The sequence below is a fragment of the Bufo bufo genome, chromosome 6 (assembly GCF_905171765.1).
Source record: "Bufo bufo chromosome 6, aBufBuf1.1, whole genome shotgun sequence".
NCBI classification, from domain to species: domain Eukaryota; kingdom Metazoa; phylum Chordata; class Amphibia; order Anura; family Bufonidae; genus Bufo; species Bufo bufo.
This window is the reverse complement of record NC_053394.1, coordinates 28,887,308-28,915,214: the sequence shown is the minus strand read 5'-3', so window position 1 is coordinate 28,915,214 and position 27,907 is coordinate 28,887,308. Positions and strand designations below refer to the sequence as shown.

General features: G+C 46.5%; 1 protein-coding gene across 1 annotated transcript in view; it reads left to right on the top strand.

The window, feature by feature from the left end:
- Positions 1-27,907, top strand: part of LOC121005473 (ovostatin-like) — a 126,545-nt gene that overhangs the window by 34,749 nt on the left and 63,889 nt on the right. Inside the window, exons 10-11 of the mRNA XM_040438242.1 lie at positions 10,955-11,070; positions 11,853-12,014. Of these exons, the coding sequence (XP_040294176.1) occupies positions 10,955-11,070; positions 11,853-12,014 (278 nt within the window). The remainder of the gene's footprint in view (positions 1-10,954; positions 11,071-11,852; positions 12,015-27,907) is intronic.

Sequence of the window (27,907 nt, the reverse complement as noted above, 5' to 3'; positions counted from 1 at the left end):
CGAGTGGTTTGCACGTTGTGCCATCAGAGCCTGAAGCGAGGCATTAACGTTCTGAACCTTAGCACAACCTGCATGACCAGGCACCTGCATGCAAAGCATGAACTGCAGTGGAGTAAACACCTTAAAAACAAGGAACTCACTCAGACTCCCCCTGCTACCTCTTCTGCTGCTGCCGCCTCGGCCTCTTCCTCCGCCTCTGGAGGAACGTTGGCACCTGCCGCCCAGCAAACAGAGGATGTACCACCAACACCACCACCACCTGCGTCACCAAGCATCTCAACCATGTCACACGGCAGCGTTCAGCTCTCCATCTCACAAACATTTGAGAGAAAGCGTAAATTCCCACCTAGCCACTCTCGATCCCTGGCCCTAAATGCCAGCATTTCTAAACTACTGGCCTATGAAATGCTGTCATTCAGGCTGGTGGACACAGACAGCGTCAAACAGCTCATGTCTCTTGCTGTCCCACAGTATGTTGTTCCCAGCCGCCACTACTTCTCCAAGAGAGCCGTGCCTTCCCTGCACAACCAAGTATCCGATAAAATCAAGTGTGCATTGCGCAACGCCATCTGTGGCAAGGTCCACCTAACCACAGATACGTGGACCAGTAAGCACGGCCAGGGACGCTATATCTCCCTAACTGCACACTGGGTAAATGTAGTGGCAGCTGGGCCCCAGGCGAAGAGCTGTTTGGCGCACGTCCTTCCGCCGCCAAGGATCGCAGGGCAACATTCTTTGGCTCCTGTCGCCTCCTCCTCCTACTCGGCTTCCTCCTCCTCTTCTTCCACCTGCTCATCCAGTCAGCCACACACCTTCACCACCAACTTCAGCACAGCCCGGGGTAAACGTCAACAGGCCATTCTGAAACTCATATGTTTGGGGGACAGGCCCCACACCGCACAGGAGTTGTGGCGGGGTATAGAACAACAGACCGACGAGTGGTTGCTGCCGGTGAGCCTCAAGCCCGGCCTGGTGGTGTGCGATAATGGGCGAAATATCGTTGCAGCTCTGGGACTAGCCGGTTTGACGCACATCCCTTGCCTGGCGCATGTGCTGAATTTGGTGGTGCAGAAGTTCATTCACAACTACCCCGACATGTCAGAGCTGCTGCATAAAGTGCGGGCCGTCTGTTCGCGCTTCCGGCGTTCACATCCTGCCGCTGCTCGCCTGTCTGCGCTACAGCGTAACTTCGGCCTTCCCGCTCACTGCCTCATATGCGACGTGCCCACCAGGTGGAACTCCACCTTGCACATGCTGGACAGACTGTTCAAGCAGCAGCAGGCCATAGTGGAGTTTCAGCTGCAGCACGCACGGGTCAGTCGCACTGCGGAACAGCCTCACTTCACCACCAATAACTGGGCCTCCATGCGAGACCTGTGTGCCCTGTTGTGCTGTTTCGAGTACTCCACCAACATGGCCAGTGGCGATGACGCCGTTATCAGCGTTACAATACCACTTCTATGTCTCCTTGAGAAAACACTTAGGGCGATGATGGAAGACGATGTGGCCCAGGAGGAGGAGGAAGAGGGGTCATTTTTAGCACTTTCAGGCCAGTCTCTTCGAAGTGACTCAGAGGGAGGTTTTTTGCAACAGCAGAGGCCAGGTACAAATGTGGCCAGACAGGGCCCACTAATGGAGGACGAGGAGGACGAGGATGAGGTGGAGGAGGATGAGGATGAAGCATGTTCACAGCGGGGTGGCACCCAACGCAGCTCGGGCCCATCACTGGTGCGTGGCTGGGGGGGAAACGCAGGACGATGACGATACGCCTCCCACAGAGGACAGCTTGTCCTTACCTCTGGGCAGCCTGGCACACATGAGCGACTACATGCTGCAGTGCCTGTGCAACGACAGCAGAGTTGCCCACATTTTAACGTGTGCGGACTACTGGGTTGCCACCCTGCTGGATCCACGGTACAAAGACAATGTGCCCACCTTACTTCCTGCACTGGAGCGTGATAGGAAGATGCGCGAGTACAAGTGCACGTTGGTAGACGCGCTACTGAGAGCATTCCCAAATGTCACAGGGGAACAAGTGGAAGCCCAAGGCGAAGGCAGAGGAGGCGCAAGAGGTCGCCAACGCAGCTGTGTCACGGCCAGCTCCTCTGAGGGCAGGGTTAGCATGGCAGAGATGTGGAAAAGTTTTGTCACCACGCCACAGCTAACTGCACCACCACCTGATACTGAACGTGTTAGCAGGAGGCAACATTTCACTAACATGGTGGAACAGTACGTGTGCACACCCCTCCACGTACTGACTGATGGTTCGGCCCCATTCAACTTCTGGGTCTCCAAATTGTCCACGTGGCCAGAGCTAGCCTTTTATGCCTTGGAGGTGCGTTTTGTCTGAACGTGTATTCAGCACGGCAGGGGGCGTCATTACAGACAAACGCAGCCGCCTGTCTACAGCAATGTGGACAAGCTGACGTTCATAAAAATGAACCAGGCATGGATCCCACAGGACCTGTCCATCCCTTGTGCAGATTAGATATTAACTACCTCCCCTTAAACATATATTATTGTACTCCAGGGCACTTCCTCATTCAATCCTATTTTTATTTTCATTTTACCATTATATTGCGGGGCAACCCAAAGTTGAATGAACCTCTGCTCTGTCTGGGTGCCGGGGCCTAAAAATATCTGACAGTGGCCTGTTCCAGTGGTGGGTGACATGAAGCCTGATTCTCTGCTATGACATGAAGACTGATTCTCTGCTGAGTCGCTGACATGAAGCCTGAATCTCTGTTATGGGACCTCTCTCCTCTGTCTGGGTGCCGGGGCCTAAATTATCTGACAATGGACTGTTCCAATGTTGGGTGACGTGAAGCATGATTCTCTGCTATGACATGAAGCCTGATTCTCTGCTATGACATGAAGCCAGATTCTCTGCTATGGGACCTATCTCCTCTGCCTGGGTGCCGGGGCCTAAATATCTGACAATGGACTGTTCCAGTGGTGGGTGACGTGAAGCCTGATTCTCTGCTATGACATGAAGACTGATTCTCTGCTGATATGAAGCCAGATTCTCTGCTATGGGACCTCTCTCCTCTGCCTGGGTGCCTGGGCCTAAATATCTGACAATGGACTGTTCCAGTGGTGGGTGACGTGAAGCCTGATTCTCTCCTATGACATGAAGACTGATTCTCTGCTGACATGAAGCCAGATTCTCTGCTATGGGACCTCTCTCCTCTGCCTGGGTGCCGGGGCCTAAATTATATGACAATGGACTGTTCCAATGTTGGGTGACGTGAAGCATGATTCTCTGCTATGACATGAAGACTGATTCTCTGCTGACATGAAGCCTGAATCTCTGTTATGGGACCTCTCTCCTCTGCCTGGGTGCCGGGGCCTAAATATCTGACAATGGACTGTTCCAGTCAGGGCCGTCTTTGCCGCAGGGCAAAAGGGGCAGCTGCCCCGGGCCCAGTTGCTCCTGGGGGCCCAAGGGAGCTCTGTTTCCCGACTCCCATTTACTAGTAACTGTGTCGCTAGGTTAAAACATTCGGGGCCTGGGCCCCTGATGTTTTGTCCCAGGCCCCGAATGTCCTGCCTGCCTGCTAGATAGAACTGTATTGCCGTACACAGAACGGCAATACAATTGAATCTAATACAGGTGAAGGACCTGTGGTGACATCACAGGTCATGTGATCAGCAAAACAGGCTGTGATAGGATGACCTGGATGATGTCACCATCATGTGAAGGAGCCTAATGCTGATGTCTGTATATGAGGACTGGAGAGGTAAGTGAAGGTAGAGGCGCAGAGCAATGCTGGGAGTTGTAGTTATTTAACTAGGATGTATGTTAGGGCTGAAGGGAGGGATGTTATTGACATGGAACTGTGTGCTTGAGGTGGCTGGGGGAGGGAGTGATGTTATTTACATGGGACTGTATGTTGAAAGTGGATGGTGGGGGGGAATGATGTTTATGTACATGGGACTTAATGTTTAGGCTACGTTCACACTTGGGTTTGGGGATCCGCTTGTGAGATCCATTTCAAGGCTCTCACAAGCAGCCCCAAATGCATCAGTTTAACCCCAATGCATTCTGAATTGATGCGGATCCATTCTGAATGCATTCGTTCGGCTCCGTACAGCCCCCCTTTCCGTTTTGGAGGCGGACCCCAAAATGCTGCAAGCAGCGTTTTTGTGCCCGCATGGCCTTGCGGAGCCAAACGGATCCGTCCTGACTTACAATGTAAGTAAATGGGGACGGATCCCTTTGCATTGACACAAAATGGTGCAATTGAAAACGGATCCGTCCCCCATTGACTTTCAATGTAAGTCAGGACAGATCCGTATTGGGACTTAGAAATTCAAATCTAATACAAACGAATCGGTCCTGAACGGATGCATTCGTTTGTATTATCGGTGCGGATCCGTCCTGTACAAGTACAGGACAGATCCGCACGAACGCAAGTGTGAAAGTAGCCTTAGGGGGTGATGTTTACATGGGATTGTGCGTTAGAGGCGGCTGGGGAGGAGGTGATGTTATTTACATGGGACTGTATGGTGGAGGGAGGATTATAACTGCAGGGGGCACTGCAGATCCAGGGGACATTATAGGTGGTCTTATTACTACTGGGGGCTCTATAGGAGGGTCTTATAGATCCGCCTTTTTTCTACTAAGCGCACTATGGGGGCCTTATTACTACTGAGGGGTCTGTAGGGAGCTTTATTACCACTGGGTGAACAATAGGGGGACTTATTTCTACTGGGGAGGGTGAGGGTATTATTAATATGGGAGGGCTCTTCTAATAATGGGGGCATTGTTGAGGAGCATTATCACGGTTGGGGCAGTGTTACTAATGAGGGCATTCTAGAAGGGAATTACTATTGGTGGGACTATGAGGAGCACTATTACTATGGGGGGCAGTAATGTTTCTTCAGGATAGTATTTGGGGGTATTGGGAGGGGGGGCAGGGGCGTAACTAAAGGCTCATGGGCTCCGGTGCAAGAGTTCAGCTTGGGCCCCCCTTCCCTCAGTGCTTTGTGTGTCTTCTTATGCGGCACAAGTGTCTTTGGGCCCCTTCATGCTCCTGGGCCCGGTAGCGACTGCTACCTCTGCACCCCCTATAGCTACACCCCTGGGGGGGAAGGGGCACAGCAAGCAGCAGGATAACACTGTGGGGACTCCAGTTGGGGGATAATGATAGAATGTGAGGAAGCTAAGATGTCTGTGTGTCACACTCTGCAGAGACGAGGCGGCTGAGAGAAGTTGTCCAGACCGAGTGGAGAAGATGATGAGAGAGAAGATCTACAGAGAAGATGATGACAGAGAGGAGACGTCACCTGGAGGCCCTGGACGTGACAGGTAAGTGCTGCTGTATAGCATGTACAGCAAAGTGCGGGGGGGGGGGGGCGGGATCCAGGGGGCCCAAGTAAATTCTTGCCCAGGGTCTAATCAATATTAAAGACGGCCCTGGTTCCAGTGATGGGTGACGTGAAGCCTGATTCTCTGCTATGACATGAAGACTGATTCTCTGCTGACATGAAGCCAGATTCTATGTTATGGGACCTCTCTCCTCTGCCTGGGTGCCGGGGCCTAAATATGTGACAATGGACTGTTCCAGTTTTGGGTGACGTGAAGCCTGATTCTATGCTTTGACATGAAGACTGATTCTCTGCTGACATGAAGCCTGATTCTCTGCTATGGGACCTCTCTCCAATTGATATTGGTTAATTTTTATTTATTTTATTTTTATTTTTATTCATTTCCCTATCCACATTTGTTTGCAGGGGATTTAACTACATTTTGCTGCCTTTTGCAGCCCTCTAGCCCTTTCCTGAGCTGTTTTACAGCCTTTTTAGTGCCGAAAAGTTTGGGTCCCCATTGACATCAATGGGGTTCGGGTTCCGGACGAAGTTCGGGTCGGGTTCGGATCCCGAACCCAAACATTTCCGGGAAGTTCGGCCGAACTTCTCGAACCCGAACATCCAGGTGTTCGCTCAACTCTAGTCAGGAGTAATTGCGGTACGCCAGACCTGCAGGGTAATGCGATTGTGAGGTCACGGTCAATGGCAAGCGAGGGTCACTCACAGCTATATATGGAAACCCCTGGGCAGGCATACGGCAGTGAAGGAGAGGCTGGCACAAAAGTCCTCTGGGGCACACTCTGTGTTTAGGGACCAGGCCTGGTGTTGGATGAGGTGCCCTGGATGTTGCAGGTGTTTTATGTGCCTGGGGCAAGGTCCCTTTAAAGTTCGTGACGCCAGTGCCAATTGGACGGTGGCACACCGTATAATGATAGGTGGAATAATTGAGGAATCAGTAAGTAAACCAAACGTCTTTTTACTGGAAATTCACGGTGCAAGTTTTATACATACAGTTCAATTTATAGATGGTTATAATGCAGATCCTCAGACAATTCTTTCACAAGCAGGTAGACTTCAGATGACGGCAGGAAATAAACAGGCAAGATACTTGGAGGAACACAATGGTGATTGCTTACAGTGCAACCCTGCTTTATCCCCTTCAGCTATTCTAGCTAGCTGGATGCCAAGGCCCGGATGCCCAAATGCTGGCTTTTATCCTTGGTATATCGTTCCTTTCTCCAATATAGGTACTTGCTGTATTCTATATAACTCTGTCCATCATGGTACTTATCTGACCTGGTGTTGACTGGAATAGACGGGAGGATAACTGCTGGTTCTCCCCAGGAGGTGCCATCCTGCTACTGGGGAGTCTTCAGAGCTAACCTAGGCTCTCTTTATCCTCAGGTAGGCTAGGATCCCTCTACTAGCCCCCTGGTTACAACTAACAGCCTGGGCTGTCCAGCTGCATGTCAGGGGGAGGCTCTAGCTTGTCCTCCTCACTGGTCTCAGCAGACCCCTGACCTTGAACTCTCTGCACTCGAACTCCCTCTCTCCCGTCTGGGCCTGAATACTTATACTAAGGCAACTCTAGCTCCCTCTAGCGTCTAGGATGACTAACTACAGAGACTAGGCCTGATACCACATAATACAGGGAAAACATTACATATAAAACAATACTTTACAATTTACATAATATCTGCACAATTGGAAATGACACTCCTGTCCCTAGTGAAGAGAAGTCACGCACACCCCAATTGACCCTCGTGTAGTGCCCACGCTTAGTCCGTGAGGCCACTACATAATTCTTGACCATTCCTCTTTACAGAACTGTTTCAGTTCAGCAATATTCTTGGGATGTCTGGTGGGATTCGCTTTCTTGAGGTCATGCCACAGCATCTCAATCGAGTTGAGGTCAGGACTCTGACTGGGCCACTCCAGAAGGCGTATTTTCTTCTGTTTAAGCCATTCTGTTGTTGATTTACTTGTATGCTTTGGGTCGTTGTCCTGTTGCAACATCCATCTTCTGTTGAGCTTCAGCTGGTGGACAGATGGCCTTAAGTTCTCCTGCAAAATGTCTTGATAAACTTGGGAATTCATTTTTCCTTCAATGATAGCAATCCGTCCAGGCCCTGATGCAGCAAAGCAGCCCCAAACCATGATGCCCCCACCACCATACTTCACAGTTGGGATGAGGTTTTGATGTTGGTGTGCTGTGCCTCTTTTTCTCCACACATAGTGTTGTGTGTTTCTTCCAAACAACTCAACTTTGGTTTCATCTCTCCACAGAATATTTTGCCAGTACTGCTGTGAAACATCCAGGTGCTCTTGTGCAAACTGTAAACGTGCAGTAATGTTCTTTTTGGACAGCAGTGGCTTCCTCTGTGGTATCCTCACATAAAATCCATTTTTGTTTAGTGTTTTACATATCATAGATTCGCTAACAGGGATGTTAGCATATGCCAGAGACTTTTGTAAGTCTTTAGCTGACACTCTAGGATTCTTCTTCACCTCATTGAGCAGTCTGCGCTGTGCTCTTGCAGTAATCTTTACAGGACGGCCACTCCTAGGGAGAGTAGCAGCAGTGCTGAACTTTCTCCATTTATAGACAATTTGTCTTACCGTGGACTGATGAACAGCAAGGCTTTTGGAGATACTTTTATAACCCTTTCCAGCTTTATGCAAGTCAACAATTCTTAATCGTAGGTCTTCTGAGAGCTCTTTTGTGCGAGGCATCATTTACATCAGGCAATGCTTCTTGTGAAAAGCAAACCCAGAACTGGTGTGTGTTTTTTATAGGGCAGGGCAGCTGTAACCAACACCTCCAATCTCATCTCATTGATTGGACTCCAGTTGGCTGACACCTCACTCCAATTAGCTCTTGGAGATGTCATTAGTCTAGGGGTTCACATACTTTTTCCACCTGCACTGTGAATGTTTACATGGTGTGTTCAATAAAAACATGGTAACATTTAATTCTTTGTGTGTTATTAGTTTAAGCAGACTGTGAGTGTCTATTGTTGTGACTTAGATGAAGATCAGATCATATTTTATGACCAATTTGTGCAGAAATCCATATCATTCCAAAGGGTTCACATACTTTTTCTTGCAACTGTAATTATCCCCTATGCTGTGGATAGGGGATAATGTGTAACAACATAAATACCCCTTTAAGCCACGTAGCACCCCTGGGACACTCACTGTCTCCATGACCACAATTAAAGGCTACAGACACGTTTGAATCCATTTTTTTTCCCATTATTGCATTGTACTGATTTATGGCTAAAATGCATTTTCCAATTGGTCTTTATTAAAAATTATCCACCATTTGTCTTCTACAGCCTTCAAATTTCCACTGATTCTACGAACTGTCCCCTTGTCACAGAAATCTCATTCCATAACCCTTATCTCTACTTCCCTGACAGCTCATAATCACTCATTTAGGCTGAATTCTTATCAATTTGATAACAATTCAGCTTAAAGGAGGAGTCCCTTCACAATCAGCTTTAATTTCTAGGTAAACCTGGCAGTAAGGGTTCATTTTCCCTGCAGTATTATACAGTGTCCAAATGATGTATGACAACAGTGTCCCCTGTTCAGAATCATGAGGAACTGTATGTGTGAATGCAAACATCCGGACTATCTGTCCTGAACTTTAGGCCTCATGCACACGACCGTTGTGTGCATCCGTGGCCGTTGTTCAGTTTTCCGTGATTTTCTGCGGACCCATTGACTTTCAATGGGTCAGTTGAAAACTTGAAAATGCACCGTTGTTCATCCGCGGCCATGATCCGTGTTTCCTGTCCGTCCAAAAAATAGGACCTGTCCTATTTTTTTGACGGACAACGGTTCACGGACCCATTCAAGTCAATGGGTCCGTGAAAAAACACGGATGCACACAAGATTGGCATCCGCGTCCGTAATCCGTGGCCGTAGGCTACTTTCACACAGACGGATCGCAGATCCGTCTGCATAAAAGCTTTTTCAGAGCTGAGTTTTCACTTCGTGAAAACTCAGATCCGACAGTATATTCTAACACAGAGGAGTTCCTATAGTGATGGGGACGCTTTAAGTAAGAATATACTATGAACTGTCTGACAGCACTCGATCTCTTACAGGGGGCTGTGATCCGCACAATTAACCCCTCAGGTGCCGGACCTGAGGGGTTAATTGTGCGTATCATAGCCCCCTGTAAGAGATCAGGTGCTGCCAGGCAGGAGGGGGCACCCCCCCTCCCTCCCCAGTTTTAAATTCATTGGTGGCCAGTGGGCCCCCCTCCCTCCCCTGTATTGCTGTCCATTTATTGGTGGCCAGTGGGCCCCCCCTCCCTCCCCTGTATTACTGTCCATTCATTGGTGGCCAGTGGGCCCCCCCTCCCTCCCCTGTATTACTATCCATTCATTGGTGGCCAGTGGGCCCCCCTCCCTCCCCTGTATTACTGTCCATTCATTGGTGGCCAGTGAGGCCCCCCTCCCTCCCCCTCCTAATTTAAATCCCCCCCCCTATCATTGGTGGCAGCGGAGAGTTCCGATCGGAGTCCCAGTTTAATCGCTGGTAACAATGAATGGACAGTAATACAGGAGAGGGAGGGGGGGCCCACTGGCCACCAATGAATGGACAGTAATACAGGGGAGGGAGGGGGGCCCACTGACCACCAATGAATGGACAGTAATACAGGGGAGGGAGGGGGGACCCACTGGCCACCAATGAATTTAAAACTGGGGAGGAAGGGGGGTGTGCCCCCTCCTGCCTGGCAGCACCTGATCTCTTACAGGGGGCTATGATACGCACAATTAACCCCTCAGGTCCGGCACCTGAGGGGTTAATTGTGCGGATTACAGCCCCCTGTAAGAGATTGGGTGCTACCAGGCAGCAGGGGGCAGTCATGTACACAGTTCGTCGGATATTCTAACTTGAAGCGTCCCCATCACTATGGGAACGCCTCTGTGTTAGAATATACTGTCGGATCTGAGTTTCACGATCTAACTCAAATCCGATGGTATATTCTAACATAGAGGCATTCCCATGGTGATGGGGACGCTTCAAGTTAAAATATACCATCGGATTGGAGAAAACTCTGATCCGATGGTATAATAGGGACTCCTGACTTTACATTGAAAGTCAATGGGGACGGATCCGCTTGCAATTGCACCATATTGTGTCAACGTCAAATGGATCCATCCCCATTGACTTGCATTGTAAGTCAGGACGGATCCGTTTGGCTCCGCACGGCCAAGCGGACACCAAAACTACTTCATGTCCGTGGATCCTCCAAAAATCAAGGAAGACCCACGGACGAAAAAATGGTCACGGATAACGGAACAACGGAAATCAGTTTTGCGGACTGCAAAAAAAAACGGTCGTGTGCATGAGGCCTTACCCAGACTTTTTCTCTCTAGAGTCCTAGTACTAAATCCAGGTTTTGTCCGAGTGAGAACGGCAGTAAATGTTCCAAAAAATCACAGTAGCCGTATTGAAGTACCCGCCCTATATCTAGTCAAGCTGAACATTTCCTCTGTAATGTAAACCGGACTGACATGGAACTGATAGCTACATGTGTGAAAGACAATCTCCGATAAATCTCCGGACCTGATATTCCAGAGTTTAGGTGTGAAAACAGCTTTAATCTTATTTTCTTTTGCAGGGATCCAAGTCACAAAGACTCGGTATCTGTCGGTGACCAGCCAACTTGCCAGCATCAGATTAAATTATGAGTATATGAACCAGTTTTATAAAAGAGGCCTCCCATATTCTGTCATGGTAAATGTCCACTATTTTAGAATTTTGATAAACAAAAGAATATGTCTAACATGCTGAATGGGTATAATGGTACTGTATATAAGCTGCATGGGTACTGTATATTGGTATTGTACATATGCTGCATGCATACTGTGTATTGGTATTATATGTATGTATGTTCTGTATAATGGTACTGTACATGAACTGTATTTTGGTATTGTATGTATGCTTTATGGATACTGTATAATGGTACTATACATGTCATGTATATTGGTACTGTATGTATTCTAAATAGGTATTGTATAATGGTACTGTACATGTACTGTATATTGGTATTATATGTATGCTGTATATGTACTGTATATTGGTACTATACATGTACTGTATATTGATATTATTTGTATGGGTTCTGTATAATGATACTGTAAATTTACTGTATATTGGTGCTGTATGTGTACTGTATAGTGGTATCGTACATGTCCTCTATATTGGTACTATATGTATGCTGTATGGATATTATATAATGGTACTTTGCATATACTATATATTGTTACTGTATGGGTACTGTATAATGGTACTGTACATGTACTATATGTTGGTACTGTATGTATGCTGTATGGGTACTGTATAATGATACTGCATGTATGCTGTATGAGCACTGTATATTGGTACTATATATGTACTGTATGAATGCTGTATGGGTACTGCATATTGGTACTGTATGTATATAGGATGTGGTAGACTTTTTATTTTGGCTATCACAATTTACATTTTGTATGTCTTATAATATTTTTGATTTTCAGGTTTTACTTACGGATGAGAAGGGCCTCCCGATAGCAGGTGAAGAGGTGCAGCTCAATTTTGATTGTGTTTGGAGCAGTCAGACTGTAATAACTGGCTTGGACGGATCAGCAAGATACGAGATAGACACCTCTAACTTCCTAGAACCCAACTTTACAATCAGGGTATGTATAATATATTAAATTTTGTGAATACAACAGGACTCCAGGTTAAAAGCCGCGGGTAAAGCCCAAAACATAAATTGACATGCTGTGTACTGAAAACCCGTAGCACAAGTCACATCACGTTGAGGGTTTTCCCTGCAGCGTGCGGATGAGACTTATGAAATCTCTTCCACTTCGTTGCTACTATAAATATTGTGCGCACTCAGTTTCAGTGCAGAAAATCTACAGCATTTATGCCATATGTAGCTGTACCCTAAAGGGGTTGTCCCACTTCAAATATTCACTCTCTAAAGCAAGACAGGTATCATGTTGAACCTCACGGACCAAGAGTTGGTGGTTACATCCTTGGGCACTTAGAGAGCTTGGTCTACATTGCTGTCGAGCGCAGCTTGTGACAAACAGGTGAAGTATTACAATTTTTATCATATGTATTATTTCACAGGCATGCATTTTACGACTCTTAGACGTTATAGAAAACTACAAACGGGACATGGCAATCATGTAGTACCACATTCAGCCTGTAGGAATTCTGCTGACCAACCTGAGGTTCCTATAGCCTGATCTTTCACAGGAGTGGAGCTCCAACCTTTCATGCTTAGGCAAGAAAACATCTTAGATGAGCACCACAGTTCTTGAACATTACAACTAGAGTTGAGCGGACACCTGGATGTTCGGGTTCGACGGGTTTGGCCGAACTTCGGAAAAAAGTTAGAGTTCGGGACCCGAACTTGACCCCGAACCCGAACCCCATTGAAGTCAATGGGGGCCCGAACTTTTGAGCACTAAAATAGCTCTAAAAATGTCATGGAAAGGGCTAGAGGGCTGCAAATGTTGTCAAAATGTGGCTAAGAGCATGGCAAGTGCTCTGCAAACAAATGTGGATAGGGAAATGACTTAAAATAACATAATATACCTAACAATAAAAAAATAATAATCTTGATCTAAGAGGACCAGGTCCATATGGAGTAGGAGGTTGAGGAGGCGGTGGATGTGGCGGTGTAGGTGGAAGCGGCGGTGGAGGAGGAGGAGGTAGCCTACACTGCTTTTTGGTTTTAAATTTATTTTTATTTTTTTAAATTAGTGTACACCCCAAAACATTGGGAAATATAACCTGTGATAACCCCCTCCAGTCGTGCTAAACACACGTTCAGACAATACACTGGCTGCAGGGCAGGCCAGCACCTCCAAGGGGTAAAGGGCAAGCTCAGGCCATGTGCCCAATTTGGAGACCCAAAAGTTGCAGGGGCTGACCCCTGTCAGTCAGTTCGTGTAGGCATGTGCACACTTAGTGCCCCACCATGTCGCACATCCCCGTGATGTTCACGATCCAATTTGATATCTTCTCTATCAACTTTCGATGTTCTTTTATGATCCTACCATGGTGATCACGGGTGGTGGGGAATCAGGGTTCCAGGCCAGATTGGGAGCGTGAGAAAGAGAGACCACATCCAAGGGAGGATTCATTTTTTCAAATTTAAAATTATAGAGTTGAAATATGGGAGAAATTATTAAAGTGTAAAAGTGTGACAACTTTTCAAAGTTTAAGCATTGAATGAAAGGATGTGGCGTCATTATTTACTGAATAATATATAAAATTTTATTCCCTGTCACCTATGCATAGCAGGTGTTTATTCACATCTAAAATTGTATAATGTCAACCCAAGAATGTAACAGAAAAATTATTGAAATTTATTAAGCTGTCAACTAGGTAGAGGAGGGTATATTACACCCAAAAATTGGTGAATTTCACCCAAAAATTTAACTGACACAATTTTTTATTTTTTTTCGGTCTACTAGGTATAGGAGTGGTACATCACACCCAAAAATTGGTGAATTTCACCAGAATATATAACTGACAATTTTTTTGGGGTTTAACCTGTCTACTAGGTATAGCAGTGGTACTATACACCCAAAAATTTGTTAATTTCACCATAAAATGTAACTGACAATTTATTTTTATTTTTTTACCGGTCTACTAGGTGTAGCAGTGGTACTATACACACCAAAATTTGTTTATTTCACACGAAAATGTAAATGACAATTATTTTTTTTTTAACCGGCCTACTAGGTATAGCAGTGGTACTATACACCCAAAAATTGGTGAATTTCACCAGAAAATGTTAATGGCAATTTATTTATTTTTTTAACCGGCCTACTAGGTATAGCAGTGGTACTATACACCCAAAAATTGGTGAATTTCACCAGAAAATGTTAATGACCATTATTTTATTTTTTTAACCGGCCTACTAGGTATAGCAGTGGTACTATACACCCAAAAATTGTCAGGTGGGAATGCCACCAGCAGCGCATCTACCAGCGTGTGCTTGTACTCGCACATCTTACGATCACGCTCCAGTGACGGAATTAAGGACTGTACGTTGTCCTTGTAACGGGGATCCAGCAGAGTGGCCACCCAGTATTCAGCACAAGTTAGAATGTGGGCAACTCGGCGGTCGTTACGGAGACACTGCAGCATGAAATCGCTCATGTGTGCCAGGCTGTCCTCTGTGGGAGATGTATCGTGTCCTCTGTATCCCCCCATCCACGCACCAGTAATGGCCATGAGCTGGTCTGGGTGCCACCCTGCTGTGAACATGGTTCCTCCTCCTGCATCTCCTCCTCCTCATCCTCCACCTCCTCATCCTCCAGAAATGTGCCCTGGCTGGACAATTGTGTACCTTGGGTTTGTGGGTGCAGGAACCCACCCTCGGAGCCACTTGGGAATGACTGTCCGGAAACCCTACGAAATGATCCCTCTTCCTCCTCCTCCTCCTGTGCCACATCCTCTTTCATCATCGCCAGGAGCGGTTTTTCAAGGAGGCATAGAAGTGGGATAGTAACGCTGAGAAGGGCGTTATCGGCACTGGCCATGTTGGTGGAGTACTCGAAACAGCGCAACAAGGAACACAGGTCTCGCATGGAGGCCCAGTCATTGGTGGTGAAGTGGTGCTGTTCAGCCGAGTGACTGACCCGTGCGTGCTGCAGCTGAAACTCCACTATCGCCTGCTGCTGCTCGCACAGTCTGGCCAGCATGTGCAAGGTGGAGTTCCACCTTGTGGGCACGTCGCATATGAGTCGGTGAGCGGGAAGGCCCGAAGTTATGCTGCAGCGCTGACAGGCGAGCAGCAGCAGGGTGAGAATGCCGAAAGCGCGCACAGACGGCCCGCACTTTATGCAGCAGCTCTGACATATCGGGGTAATTTCTAAGGAATCTCTGCACCACCAAATTCAGCACATGCGCCAGGCAAGGGATGTGCGTCAAACCGGCTAGTCCTAGAGCTGCTACGAGATTTCGCCCATTATCGCACACCACCAGGCCGGGCTTGAGGCTGACTAACACAAACCACTCATCGGTCTGTTGTTCAAGGCCCGTCCACAGCTCCTGCGCGGTGTGTGGTTTGTCCCCCAAACAGATAATTTTTAAAACTGCCTGCGGTCGTTTACCCCTGGCTGTGCTGAAGTTGGGGGTGAAGGTTTTACGCTGACCGGATGAGGAGCTGGTAGAGGATGAGGAAGCAGAGTAGGAGGAGGAAGCAACAGGAGGCAAACTGAAGCACCCTGCAATCCTCGGTGGTGGAAGGACATGCGCCAAACTGCTATCTGCCTCAGGCCCAGCTGCCACTGCATTTACCCAGTGTGCTGTTATGGAGATATAACGGCCCTGACCGTGCTTACTGGTCCACGTATCCGTAGTCAGGTGCACCTTGCCACAGATGGCGTTGCGCAGTGCACACCTGATTTTGTCACCTACTTGGTTGTGAAAAGTAGTGGCGGCTGGGCACGACATACTGTGGGACAGCCACCGCCATAAGGCCTTTAAAACTATCCGTCTCCACCAGACGAAATGACAGCATTTCAAAGGCCAGTAATTTAGAAATGCTGGCATTCAGGGCTAGGGATCGCGGGTGGGTAGCGGGGTACTTCCTCTTCCTCTCCAGCGTTTGGGATATGGAGAGCTGAACGCTTCCGTGGGACATTGTGGAGATGCTTGGTGATCCAGGTGTTGGTGTTGCTGGCAGATCCTCTGTTTGTGGGGTGCCAGGTGGCACTGTCACTCCAGAGGTGGATGAAGAGGCCGCGACTGCAGCAGAAGAGGAAGCAGGAGGAGCCAGAGACCTTTCTTGGTTTTTGAGGTGTCTACTCCACTGCAGCTCGTGCTTTGCACTTAAATGCCTGGTCATGCAGGTTGTGCTCAGGTTGAGAACGTTTATGCCTTGCTTCAGGCTCTGATTGCACAGCGTGCAAACCACTCGTGTCTTGTCGTCAGCACATTGTCTGAAGAACTGCCACACCAGGGAACTCCTTGGAGCTGGCTTTGGTGTGCTCAGTCCCTTGCTGCGGTGGGCAGTAGGAGGCGTACTGTTTAGAGGACGGCCGCTCCGCTTTTGAACCCTGCTCCCTCTTCTGCTGTGCTGGTGGCTCTGTGCGACCACCGCCTCTTCCTCCGAACTACATAGGTCACTCGCATGACCTTGATTCCATGTGGGGTCGAGGACCTCATCGTCCTCCACATCATCTTCCACCCAGTCTTCACCCCTGCCTTCCTTGTCGGTCTGCACACTTTTGAAAGCCCCAGCAGTTGGCACCTGTGTTTTGTCATCATCCGAGATGTGCTGCGATGGTCCTCCCATGTACTCATCTTGAAAGATAAGTGGTTGGGCATCGGTGCACTCAATCTCATCCACTTCTGGGGCAGGGCTAGGTGGATGGCTCTGGGAAACCCTGCTAACAGAGTCATCAAAAAGCAGAAGAGACTGCTGCATGACTTGGGGCTCAGACTGCTTGGCTGATTTGCAAGGGGGTGAGGTGAAAGACTGATGGACATCGGCTGCAGGTGCCAACTGTGGTCTTTCAGCAGGAGACTTGGGTAGGAGACAATGTGAAGGAACTGGATCCCCTGTCAGCAACCCAATCTACTATCGCCTGTACTTGTTCAGGCCTAACCATTCGTAGAGCAGCATTAGGCCCGACCAAATACTGCTGCAGGTTTTGTCGCCTACTCGCACCTGAGGAAAGGGTTTGACTTGTGTGTGTAGCTGGCACAAATCGACCACGTCCTCTCCCTGCAACAGGAGCTCCACCAGCAGCACCACGACCTGGGCCACGTCCCTTATTTGACGCTCTCCTCATATTTTTCAAATTTTGGATCTTGCCCTAAATGGGTGTTTAGTTAATAGTAGAATAGAACAACAGTATGTAAAGGGTGTATCTCACACGGTCTGAACCAGTGTAGGCCTAAATTAAATATTTCTTTGCACAAAATGGCTGTATTTCAAATGGCTGTATTTCAAATGCCTGATTCAAACCCCTGTATGTAGAGGGGGTATCTCACACGGTCTGAACCAGTGTAGGCCTGAAGTAAATATTTCTTTGCCCAAAATGGCTGTATTTCAAATGGCTGTATTTTAAATCCCTGAATCAAACCCCTGTATGTAGAGGGATTATCTCACACGGTCTGAACCAGTGTAGGCCTGATGTAAATATTTCTTTGCCCAAAATGGCAGTATTTCAAATGGCTGTATTTCAAATGCCTGATTCAAACCCCTGTATGTAGAGGGAGTATCTCACAGGGCCTGAACCAGTGTAGGCCTGAAGTAAATATTTCTGAGCCCAAAATGGCTGTATTTCAAATGGCTGTATTTTAAATCCCTGAATCAAACCCCTGTATGTAGAGGGATTATCTCACACGGTCTGAACCAGTGTAGGCCTGATGTAAATATTTCTTTGCCCAAAATGGCTGTATTTCAAATGGCTGTATTTCAAATGCCTGATTCAAACCCCTGTATGTAGAGGGGGTATCTCACACGGTCTGAACCAGTGTAGGCCTGAATTCAATATTTCTTTGCCCAAAATGGCTGTATTTCAAATGCCTGATTCAAACCCCTGTATGTAGAGGGAGTATCTCACACGGTCTGAACCAGTGTAGGCCTGTATTAAATATTTCTTTTCACAAAATAGCTGTATTTCAAATGGCTGTATTTCAAATGCCTGATTCAAACCCCTGTATGTAGAGGGAGTATCTCACACGGTCTGAACCAGTGTAGGCCTGTATTCAATATTTCTTTGCCCAAAATGGCTGTATTTCAAATGGCTGTATTTCAAATGCCTGATTCAAACTCCTGTATGTAGAGGGAGTATCTTACACGGTCTGAACGAGTGTAGGCCTGAAGTAAATATTTCTTTGCACAAAATGGCTGTATTTCAAATCCTTGAATCAAACCCCTGTATGTAGAGGGGGTATCTCACAGTGCCTGAACCAGTTAAGGCTTGAATTTAATATTGATTTAAGATCTCTGAATGTAATCCAAATGTATTAAGGGTTTATATCACAATGACATCTGCATCTAAGGCTGCCAACTAAATTTTTTGTGCCCAAACGAGTGTTTGTTTAACAACTGAATTTGACAGCAGTATATAAGCCTGTAATTCCACACGTACTGATGCTGCAAGGCCTGAAAATAGTGTTTTTTTGTCATTTTCAAACCCCAGAAAATGATGGGTGTATTTTTGGCTTAAATTGCACACTGACTAATCAAGATGTTGTAGATTGCCAAAAATGAGTTTTTTTTGGTAACAGAAATATGAAAGATGTATATATTAAACTTGAATTTAACACTTGCAGAACAGTAAAATAAAATGTGTTTTTTAAACCCCAGAAAATGATGGGTGTATTTCTAGTAGAGTTGAGCGAACCCGAACTGTAAAGTTCGGGTTCGTACCGAACTTTAGGTTTTTCGGCACACGGACCCGAACCCGAACATTTATGTAAAAGTTCGGGTTCGGTGTTCGGCGCTTTCTTGGCGCTTTTTGAAAGGCTGCACAGCAGCCAATCAACAAGCGTCATACTACTTGCCCCAAAAGGCCATCACAGCCATGCCTACTATTGGCATGGCTGTGATTGGCCAACTGCAGCATGTGACCCAGCCTCTATTTAAGCTGGAGTCACGTAGCGCCGCCCGTCACTCTGCTCGGATTAGTGTAGGGATAGGCTGCAGCTGCTGTGAGGGAGAGATCAGGTAGGAATCTTATGAAGAACTGCTTCTTTACTCAGTGATCTACAGCAAATGTGTTTTGTGGGTGCAGTGCACAATTGTTTTAAGCCTGCCCTGAGCCAACTACTACTGAAAACAAACTTTTTTTCCTTCAGTTAGTCAATATCAATACATAATCGGCAGCCATTTTATGCAACGATAGTGCACCAGCACAGGATATCTGCATGTCTGAAAATCCAGAAATACTGCTTTGAGACACTGGGGTTAAAAAAAAACTTTTTTTTTTATAGTGCACATCTAGGATTAGACGTTCATAAGTTAGTGTCACATTTAGGCCAGAAATACGGCTTTTTGCCTACTGGGGTGAAAAAACCCTCTGATATACTGCACATCTGGGATTAGACATGCATAAGTTACTGTGAAAGTTAGGCCACAAATACCGCTGTCATATAGAGCTGCTGTGGGGTGAAAAAATAACATCTGTTTCATATAGTGCACATCTAGGATTAGACGTGCATAAGTGAGTGTCACATTTTGGCCAGAAATACGGCTTTGGCATACTGGGGTGAAAAAACCCTCTGATATACTGCACATCTGGGATAAGACATGCATAAGTGAGTGTCACATTTAGGCCACAAATATGGCTTTTTGCTTACAGGGGTTATAAAAACCCTCTGATATACTGCACATCTGGGATTAGACATGCATAAGTGAGTGTCACATTTAGGTCACAAATACGGCTTTTTGCTTACTGGGGTTAAAAAACCCTCTGATATACTGCACATCTGGGATTAGACATGCATAACTTACTGTGAAATTTAGGCCACAAATACTGCTGTCATATAGAGCTGCTGTGAGGGAGGAATCTTATGAAGAACTGCTTCTTTACTCAGCGATCTACAGCAAATGTGTTTTGTGGGTGCAGTGCACAATTGTTTTAAGCCTGCCCTGAGCCAACTACTACTGAAAACGAACTTTTTTTCCTTCAGTTAGTCAATATCAATACATAATCGGCAGCCATTTTATGCAACGATAGTGCACCAGCACAGGATATCTGCATGTCTGCAAGTCCAGAAATACTGCTTTGAGACACTGGGGTTAAAAAAAACCTTTTTTTTTTATAGTGCACATCTGGGATTAGACATGCATAAATTACTGTGAAATTTAGGCCACAAATACTGCTGTCATATAGAGTTTAAAATAAAAAAATTGAGTGCAATACCCTACATCAGGGTTTTTATTGGCGGTTAATTATTTTTAACAGACTTAACCACTTTTTCATTAAAATGAACCAGGCCTGGATCCCACAAGACTTGTCCGTACCTTGTGCAGAATAGACAGTTCTAACAGCCTCAAGCATCCATCCTTGAACTCAAGTGCACTTATTCCTTTATTTTTTTTTTTATATGTCCCAATATTTTGGGGGATACCCCCATGTAAAAATGCAAAATAACACACATCTGTGTTGGCTACCTATTCCTTCTTCGCCGCCGCTTCCACCTAGACCGCCACGTGAGCCTACACGGCCACATCCACCCATTCACCGTCTCCTCAACCTCTTGCTCCTACATCATTCCTAATTTTTTTTTTTTTAAAGTCTTTTATGTTTTTTTAAATTCATTTCCCTATCCACATTTGTTTGCAGAGCACTTGCCATGCTCTTAAGCACATTTTGCTGCCTTTTGCAGCCCTCTAGCTCTTTCCAGGGCTATTTTAGAGCCATTTTAGTGGCCAAAAGTTTGGGTCCCCATTGACTTCAATGGGGTTTGGGGTCAAGTTCGGGTCCCGAACCCGAACTTTTTTTTCAAGTTCGGCTGAACCTGCCGAACCCGAACATCCAGGTGTCCGCTCAACTCTAATTTCTAGCTTAAATTGCACACTGACTAATCAAGATGTTGTAGATTGCCAAAAAAGTGTTTTTTTTGGTAACAGAATATGAAAGCTGTATATATTAAACTTGAATTTAACATTTGCAGAACAGGAAAATACTGTTTTTTGAAAAAAAAAGTGTGTTTTTAAAACCCCAGAAAATGATGGGTGTATTTCTACCTTAAATTGCACACTGACTAATTCAGATGTTGTAGTTTGCCAAAAAAATGCTGATTTGCAATGTCCCAAAAGCTCAGATGCAGTGCTGGTGCACTGAGCTTGCATAAAATGGCCGCCGCCGCCACCCACCTAACTAACAGAATTATAAAAGTATTTTTTTTTTTTTGTCAATGGCCTAAGGGCAGGATAAAATGAAAGTGCCCTGCACCCACACAACTATTTGTCTGTAGATCGCTGAGTTAGATTCTCTCCTATTCTCTCCCTGAAATCACCAGTCCAGCAGCATCCTATCCCTACACTTGTAACAGCAGAGTGACGTGCAGCGCTACATGACTCAAGCTTATATAGAGCCTGGGTCACATGCTGCTCTGGCCAATCACAGCCATGCCATTAGTAGGCATGGCTGTGATGGCTTCTAAGGTCAGACAGTTAACCGCTTGTTGATTGGCTGCTGTGCAGTCTTTCAAAAAGTGCCAAGAAAGCGCCGAACACCGAACCCGAACCCGAACTTTTACGAAAAAGTTTGGGTCCGAGGTCCAAAAATCCTAAAGTTCACTCAACCCTAATTACAACTCAACTCACAGCTGTATCCCATGTAATGCAAATGCAAGGCTTCTGATTTGTCCCTGATACAGGGAATTGTGGCTATGTGGTAGTTGTGTGCAGCAGAGGGCCACTACTGTGTTATTTCCCACAAATTATAGCGTTAGGGCTCATATCTTACTTGTGCCATATTGGAAAAGGCATTAACAGTTTTAGAGTGCTTTACTGTAGACTTACAATGGTGAAAAGAAATGAACCAACACAATTCACACAAAGCATATTATTGGGTTAAATTATAACAGTTCCAACAATATTCAGGGGGTCTTGTCAACACTTTGCAAAGATTCAAAGTTGATCTGTCACTAGTCAATGCTGCCCCAAGTCAGCAATGTTGAAAGGTTACCTGATACTTAGGCCTCAGTTCAGTTAGCGGGATGAACCCAATATCCTGCCTAGAATGGCAGGATCCTGGACCATAAGGAGGGATTGACTTAGGACCATAGTCATCCTATGTGGATCTCTTGAGTTTTTTTTCTCCACCATTTGTTTATTTTGGGGCAATCCCACCAGATGTGGAAAAAAGTACCTCTGTCACCTCTAACAAACATCCGAGGAGCCCTCTGAGAAGAGGCAAGATTTGTCTGGGGTTATATACCACCTGGATAGGAGTTTATAACTATTTTCCTGGATCCTAACACATCTGTATGATTTAAAGGCAGAAAGGAAGAGTTTGGGGAGCATGGAGAGGGGGAGGTCTCTATCTAAGTCTTTTTCCCAATGTCGGATAAAGGCTGGTTTTACAGTTACAGGAGTTGATCTTAACTTATTGTATATTTGTGAGATAAGCTTTTTAGGTGGTTTTGGATCAGTGAACAGAGATTCAAGCCATACTATTGGGTGAAGAAGTTCACCTTTTCCTGTATTGCGGGTCATGAACATTCTAAGATATGTGATTAGGGTTATACCACTAGGCTGGGGATTTAGGATCTCTTTCATGTCACTAACACTGGTAATGTCTCCAGAGATTCCCAGGGAAAAGATAATGGGGGTAGATGCGCTTCATAATTCTCTCGGGTGGAAGACAACCTGTCAGGGGAGATCGTACCCAACACATCCCTGACCTGGAGAAGTGGGGATGGAAATGGGATTGAGCAGTGTGTAGAAATTGTCCATTTTCATGCATTCAGGGTAGCTTGCAGAATTGGGTATGAGGTGGGGAGGGGGGGTAAAGGTCGGAATTTGGCTTCCCAAAAGTAGAGACCGTAAGGGTCTACCCATTAATTGTTGTTCCAATGGGACCCAAGACTTTTCAGGAGTATTTTGTAGCCACTCTATTGCTCTAGAGAGGAGTGTCGCATTACCATATAGTTCAGGATCTGGTAGACCAATCCCTCCCGCAGACACCGGCTTTGAGAGTTGGGAATATGAGAGTCTCGGTTTCCTTCCATTCCATACAAAGGATCTGAACTTTTTTCTAAGAGATTCGTAGTAAGACTTAGGTATAGGGATAGGGAGAACTTGCTGGAGATAAGTGAGGCGAGGTATGATCAGTGACGAGAGAAGATTCTTACGTCCAAACCAGGATAAGAATGGAGCACGAAGATTAAGGTTGTCTATGACTTTAATCATAGATTGGAGCAAAGAGGTATAATTTAGTGCAAAGAGATAAGGGACAGATGGGCTTATCTTTACACCCAGGTAAGTCAAAAAGGGGGATGACCAGTCAAAGGGTGAATTAACCTTTAAGGCCTGTTTGATGTGTGCTGGGAGACCACTAATCATAATAAGAGATTTTTTTTCATTAACTTTGAAGTTAGAAACTATGCTATAGTTTTGTAGATGATTTTGTATAAGGGGGAGAGAGACTGTACGGTTAATGGCCTTTTCAGACCTTGGTCTTTCCACATGCAACATCTCTCAAGTGCAACTCTTAAGTGCACAGACTGAATTACACCAGAATTGGACCAGAAGGGGACCACAGGTAATTACAGACATAGTTAATGCAAACAATGTTAAAATTTTTCCTCTTACTCCTCCTACTTTTCCACAACCTCCTGAAATACCCCCACATCCATTCACCCAGCAAGGAACTATTCATCTCTTCCTCCATCTTACCTTCTCATCTGACCTTTTGCACAAACCTGTTTGCCAACATAAAACACTTCCTTCCCAAACACACCCGGACACCTCATGCCCTCTCTTATTCTCATCTATTAACACTTTCTCTGCTTCTCCTTACTGCTGGTGATATCTCTCCAAATCCAGGACCCCCTCAGCAAATCCCCACTATCACCTCCATGTCCCACTACAAATCTCCTTCTACAAATTTCTCCAACCCCTTAAACCTAATGACCATTCCTCTGACCCCTGCTCCTTTGGTTCCTCTTGCAGGAGCATTATGGAATGCACGCTCTGTCTGTAACAAACTGTCATACATTCATGAACTGTTCATCTCTCAAAACCTTTCCTTTCTGGGTCTCACAGAAACATGGCTGACACCCTCAGACACCTTCTCCCCTGCTGCACTCTCTTATAGTGGATTTCGATTCACTCACACCCCCCGCCCCGGCTGCAAACATGGTGGAGGAGTTGGTCTTCTCCTATCAGACACCTGCTCCTACAGCCCAACTCCACTGCCACCCTCCATTACGCTCACCTCATTTGAAGTACACTCTGTTCGCATCTACTCTCCCTCCAACCTTCAAGTAGCAGTCATTTACCGCCCTCCAGGCCCAGCCACCATCTTTCTTGACCACTTTAACACCTGGCTACTACACTTTCTTTCTGCCGACATCCCCACTATCATCATGGGTGACTTCAACATCCCTATTGACACATGCCACTCGGCCGCCTCTAAACTCCTGTCACTCTCTTCCTCCTTCGGCCTATCACAGTGATCTTCAGCTCCCACCCACAGAGATGGTCACACTCTGGATCTGATCTTTACCCGCCTCTGCTCCCTATCTAACCTTTCTAATTCGCCTCTCCCCCTATCCGACCACAACCTACTCACCTTCTCTTCACTGGTCTCTTCTGCAGCTCCCCCGGTCCACACACTAGCACACCCCCGCAGGAACCTCAAACATCTCGACTTTCGCTTGCTTTCTGACTCTCTTCTCCCACTCTCTACCATCTGTTGCCTCCAAGACCCAGATGCTGCTACCACCCTATATAACACCACAATAAGTACAGCTCTCGACACTGTTGCCCCCCTCACACACAACACAATCCGGAAAATCAACAGACAACCCTTGCACACCAACCTGACCAAAAAACTCAGACAAGCTTCCAGGGCTGCTGAACGGCGATTGAAGAAATCCCATTCAAATGATCATTTCACCGCATACAAGCAATCCCTTCTCATATTCAAATCCTCACTCGCTGATGCAAAAGAGGCCTACTTCTCATCTATCATATTTTCCCTGTCACACAGCCCTAAACAACTTTTTAACACTTTTAACTCCCTTCTCCGTCCCCCAGCGTCCCCACCCTCTCCACTCTTCTCAGCTGAGGACTTTGCCAAATATTTCAAACAAAAGATAGTCCACATCAGAGAAAGCTTTACTGCACAGTCCCCACAGACCCTCTACACAACTGCTCGGTCCACTTCTCCCAAAACCCGCTTCTCCACCATTACAGAAGAAAAACTCTCCACTCTACTCTCCAAATCTCATCTGACCACCTGTGCACTTGACCCAATCCCATCCCACCTCATCCCTAACCTCACCACAGTGTTTATCCCAGCCCTAACTCATCTCTTCAACCTATCACTAAACTCTGGTGTCTTCCCCTCTGCTTTTAAACATGCTACCATTACACCCATCCTCAAAAAGCCTTCACTTGACCCATCTTCTTTGTCCAGTTATCGCCCCATATCACTTCTTAAGTATGCCTCAAAGCTACTTGAACAACATGTCCATTCAGAACTGTCCTCCCACCTCTCCTCCTGTTCCCTCTTTGACCGCCTACAATCTGGCTTCCGACCCCACCACTCGACCGAGACTGCCCTTACCAAAGTCACCAATGACCTACTGACAGCCAAAACCAAGAAACAATACTCTGTCCTCCTTCTCCTTGACCTGTCCTCTGCCTTCGACACTGTTGACCACTCCCTTCTGTTGCAAACTCTCTCATCTCTTGGCATCACTGACCTGGCCCTCTCCTGGATCACATCATACCTCACAGACCGGATGTTTAGCGTCTCCCACTCCTGCACCACCTCCTCGTCTCATTCCCTCTCTGTTGGTGTCCCGCAAGGCTCTGTCCTAGGACCCCTGCTCTTCTCTATCTACACTTTTGGCCTGGGACAGCTCATAGAGTCCCATGGCTTTCAGTATCACTCCTACGCTGACGACACACAAATCTACCTCTCTGGTCCAGACATCACCACCTTACTATCAAGAATCCCACAATGTCTATCTTCTATATCATCCTTCTTCGCCTCTCGCTTTCTTAAACTTAACATGGATAAGACAGAATTCATAATCTTTCCCCCATCTTGTTCAACCCCCCCAACAGACCTATCTATCATGATCAATGGCTGCACACTCTCCCCAGTCAACAAAGCCCGCTGCCTTGGAGTGACCTTGGATTCTGCCCTTTCCTTCCGACCGCACATCCAAGCCCTTTCCACCACCTGCCGTCTCCAACTCAAAAACATCTCCCGCATCCGTGCTTTCCTTAACTTTTAATCTGTGAAAATGCTTGTACATGCCCTCATTATCTCCAGCCTAGACTACTGCAACATTCTCCTCTGTGGCCTTCCATCTAGCACTCTCGCACCCCTCCAATCTATCCTCAACTCTGCTGCCAGACTAATCCACCTCTCACCTTATTACTCCTCTGCCTCTCCCCTCTGCCAATCCCTTCACTGGCTCCCCATTGCCCAACGAATTCACTTCAAAGTACTAACAAATACATACAAGGCCGTCCATAACCTGTCCCCTCCCTACATCTTTGAGCTACTTTCTCGATACACCCCCACACGCACTCTTCGATCCTCACAAGACCTCCTTCTCTCCTCTCCTCTTATAGCCTCTTCCCACAATCGACTCCAAGATTTCTCCCGTGCATCCCCCATACTCTGGAACTCGCTACCCCAACATATCAGACTCTCACCTACAGTGGAATCCTTCAAAAGAAACCTGAAAACCCACCTCTTCAGGCAAGCCTACAACCCATGACCCTGCTGCCTCTATACCGCCATGACCAACTTGACCCGCACCTACTGTGTCCTTCTCCCATACCATGTAGATTGTAAGCGGGCAGGGCCCTCTCTCCTTCTGTACCAGTCTGTAACTCGTCTTGTTCCTGCTTAGTGCACTTGTCTGTATTATGTATGTGCACCCCTTATCATATGTACAGCGCTATGGAATGAATGGCGCTTTAATAATAAATAATAATAATAATAATAATTATCATGACATCATCAGCAAAGGCCGCCAATTTATGTTCATGCCCTCCCAGATTAATGCCTCTGATGTTAATGTCTTTTCTCAATGAGGCCAAAAGAGGTTCTAGAGCTAAAACAAATAGTAAGGGTGACAGGGGGCACCCCTGTCTAGTGCCGTTACAGATGCGGAAAGGGGAGGACATAACTCCATTGACCATAACCTTAGCCGTAGCTAGTGAGTACATTGCAAAAATAGCTTGTACATAGAGACCAGGGAGTACAAAGCGCAGCAGAGCTTTTCTCAAATACGTCCAATTGATCCTGTCAAACGCTTTTTCAGCGTTCGTACTCAGAAAGAGTAGAGGTTTCGAGGATGCAGAGGCATGGCACAATATATTTATGACTCTGGAAGTATTGTCTCTGCCTTCCCTATTGCGAACAAAGCCCACCTGGTCTCTATATATCAAGAGGGGGAGGAAATTAGCCAAGCGGTTGGCCAACATTTTAGCAAGTAACTTTAAGTCTAAATTAAGTAATGAGATTGGCCTGTAGTTGGCGCATTGTTTTAGATCTTTCCCCTCTTTAGCTATTAAAGTGATGTGTGCTATCGTCATATCTCTGGAGAGAAGGCCACCCTTTAGAGTGAGATTGCAAACATCTAGGAGATGGGGAAGGAGTTGGCTCTGAAAGGTTTTATAATAGGAGGCAGGAAGACCATCTGGGCCTGGGCATTTGCCGACTGGTAGTTGGTGAAGGGCAGCGGTCAGTTCATCTAAGGTAAAGGGAGAGACTAAAGCCCGCTTTTGTGAATCAATCAAGGATGGTAGGGACACTGAGTCATGAACGAAGAAATGAGAGACTTATGGGCATCTGGAGCGTTGGTGGGAGGTAAATTGTAGAGGGCTTCATAAAAGTCT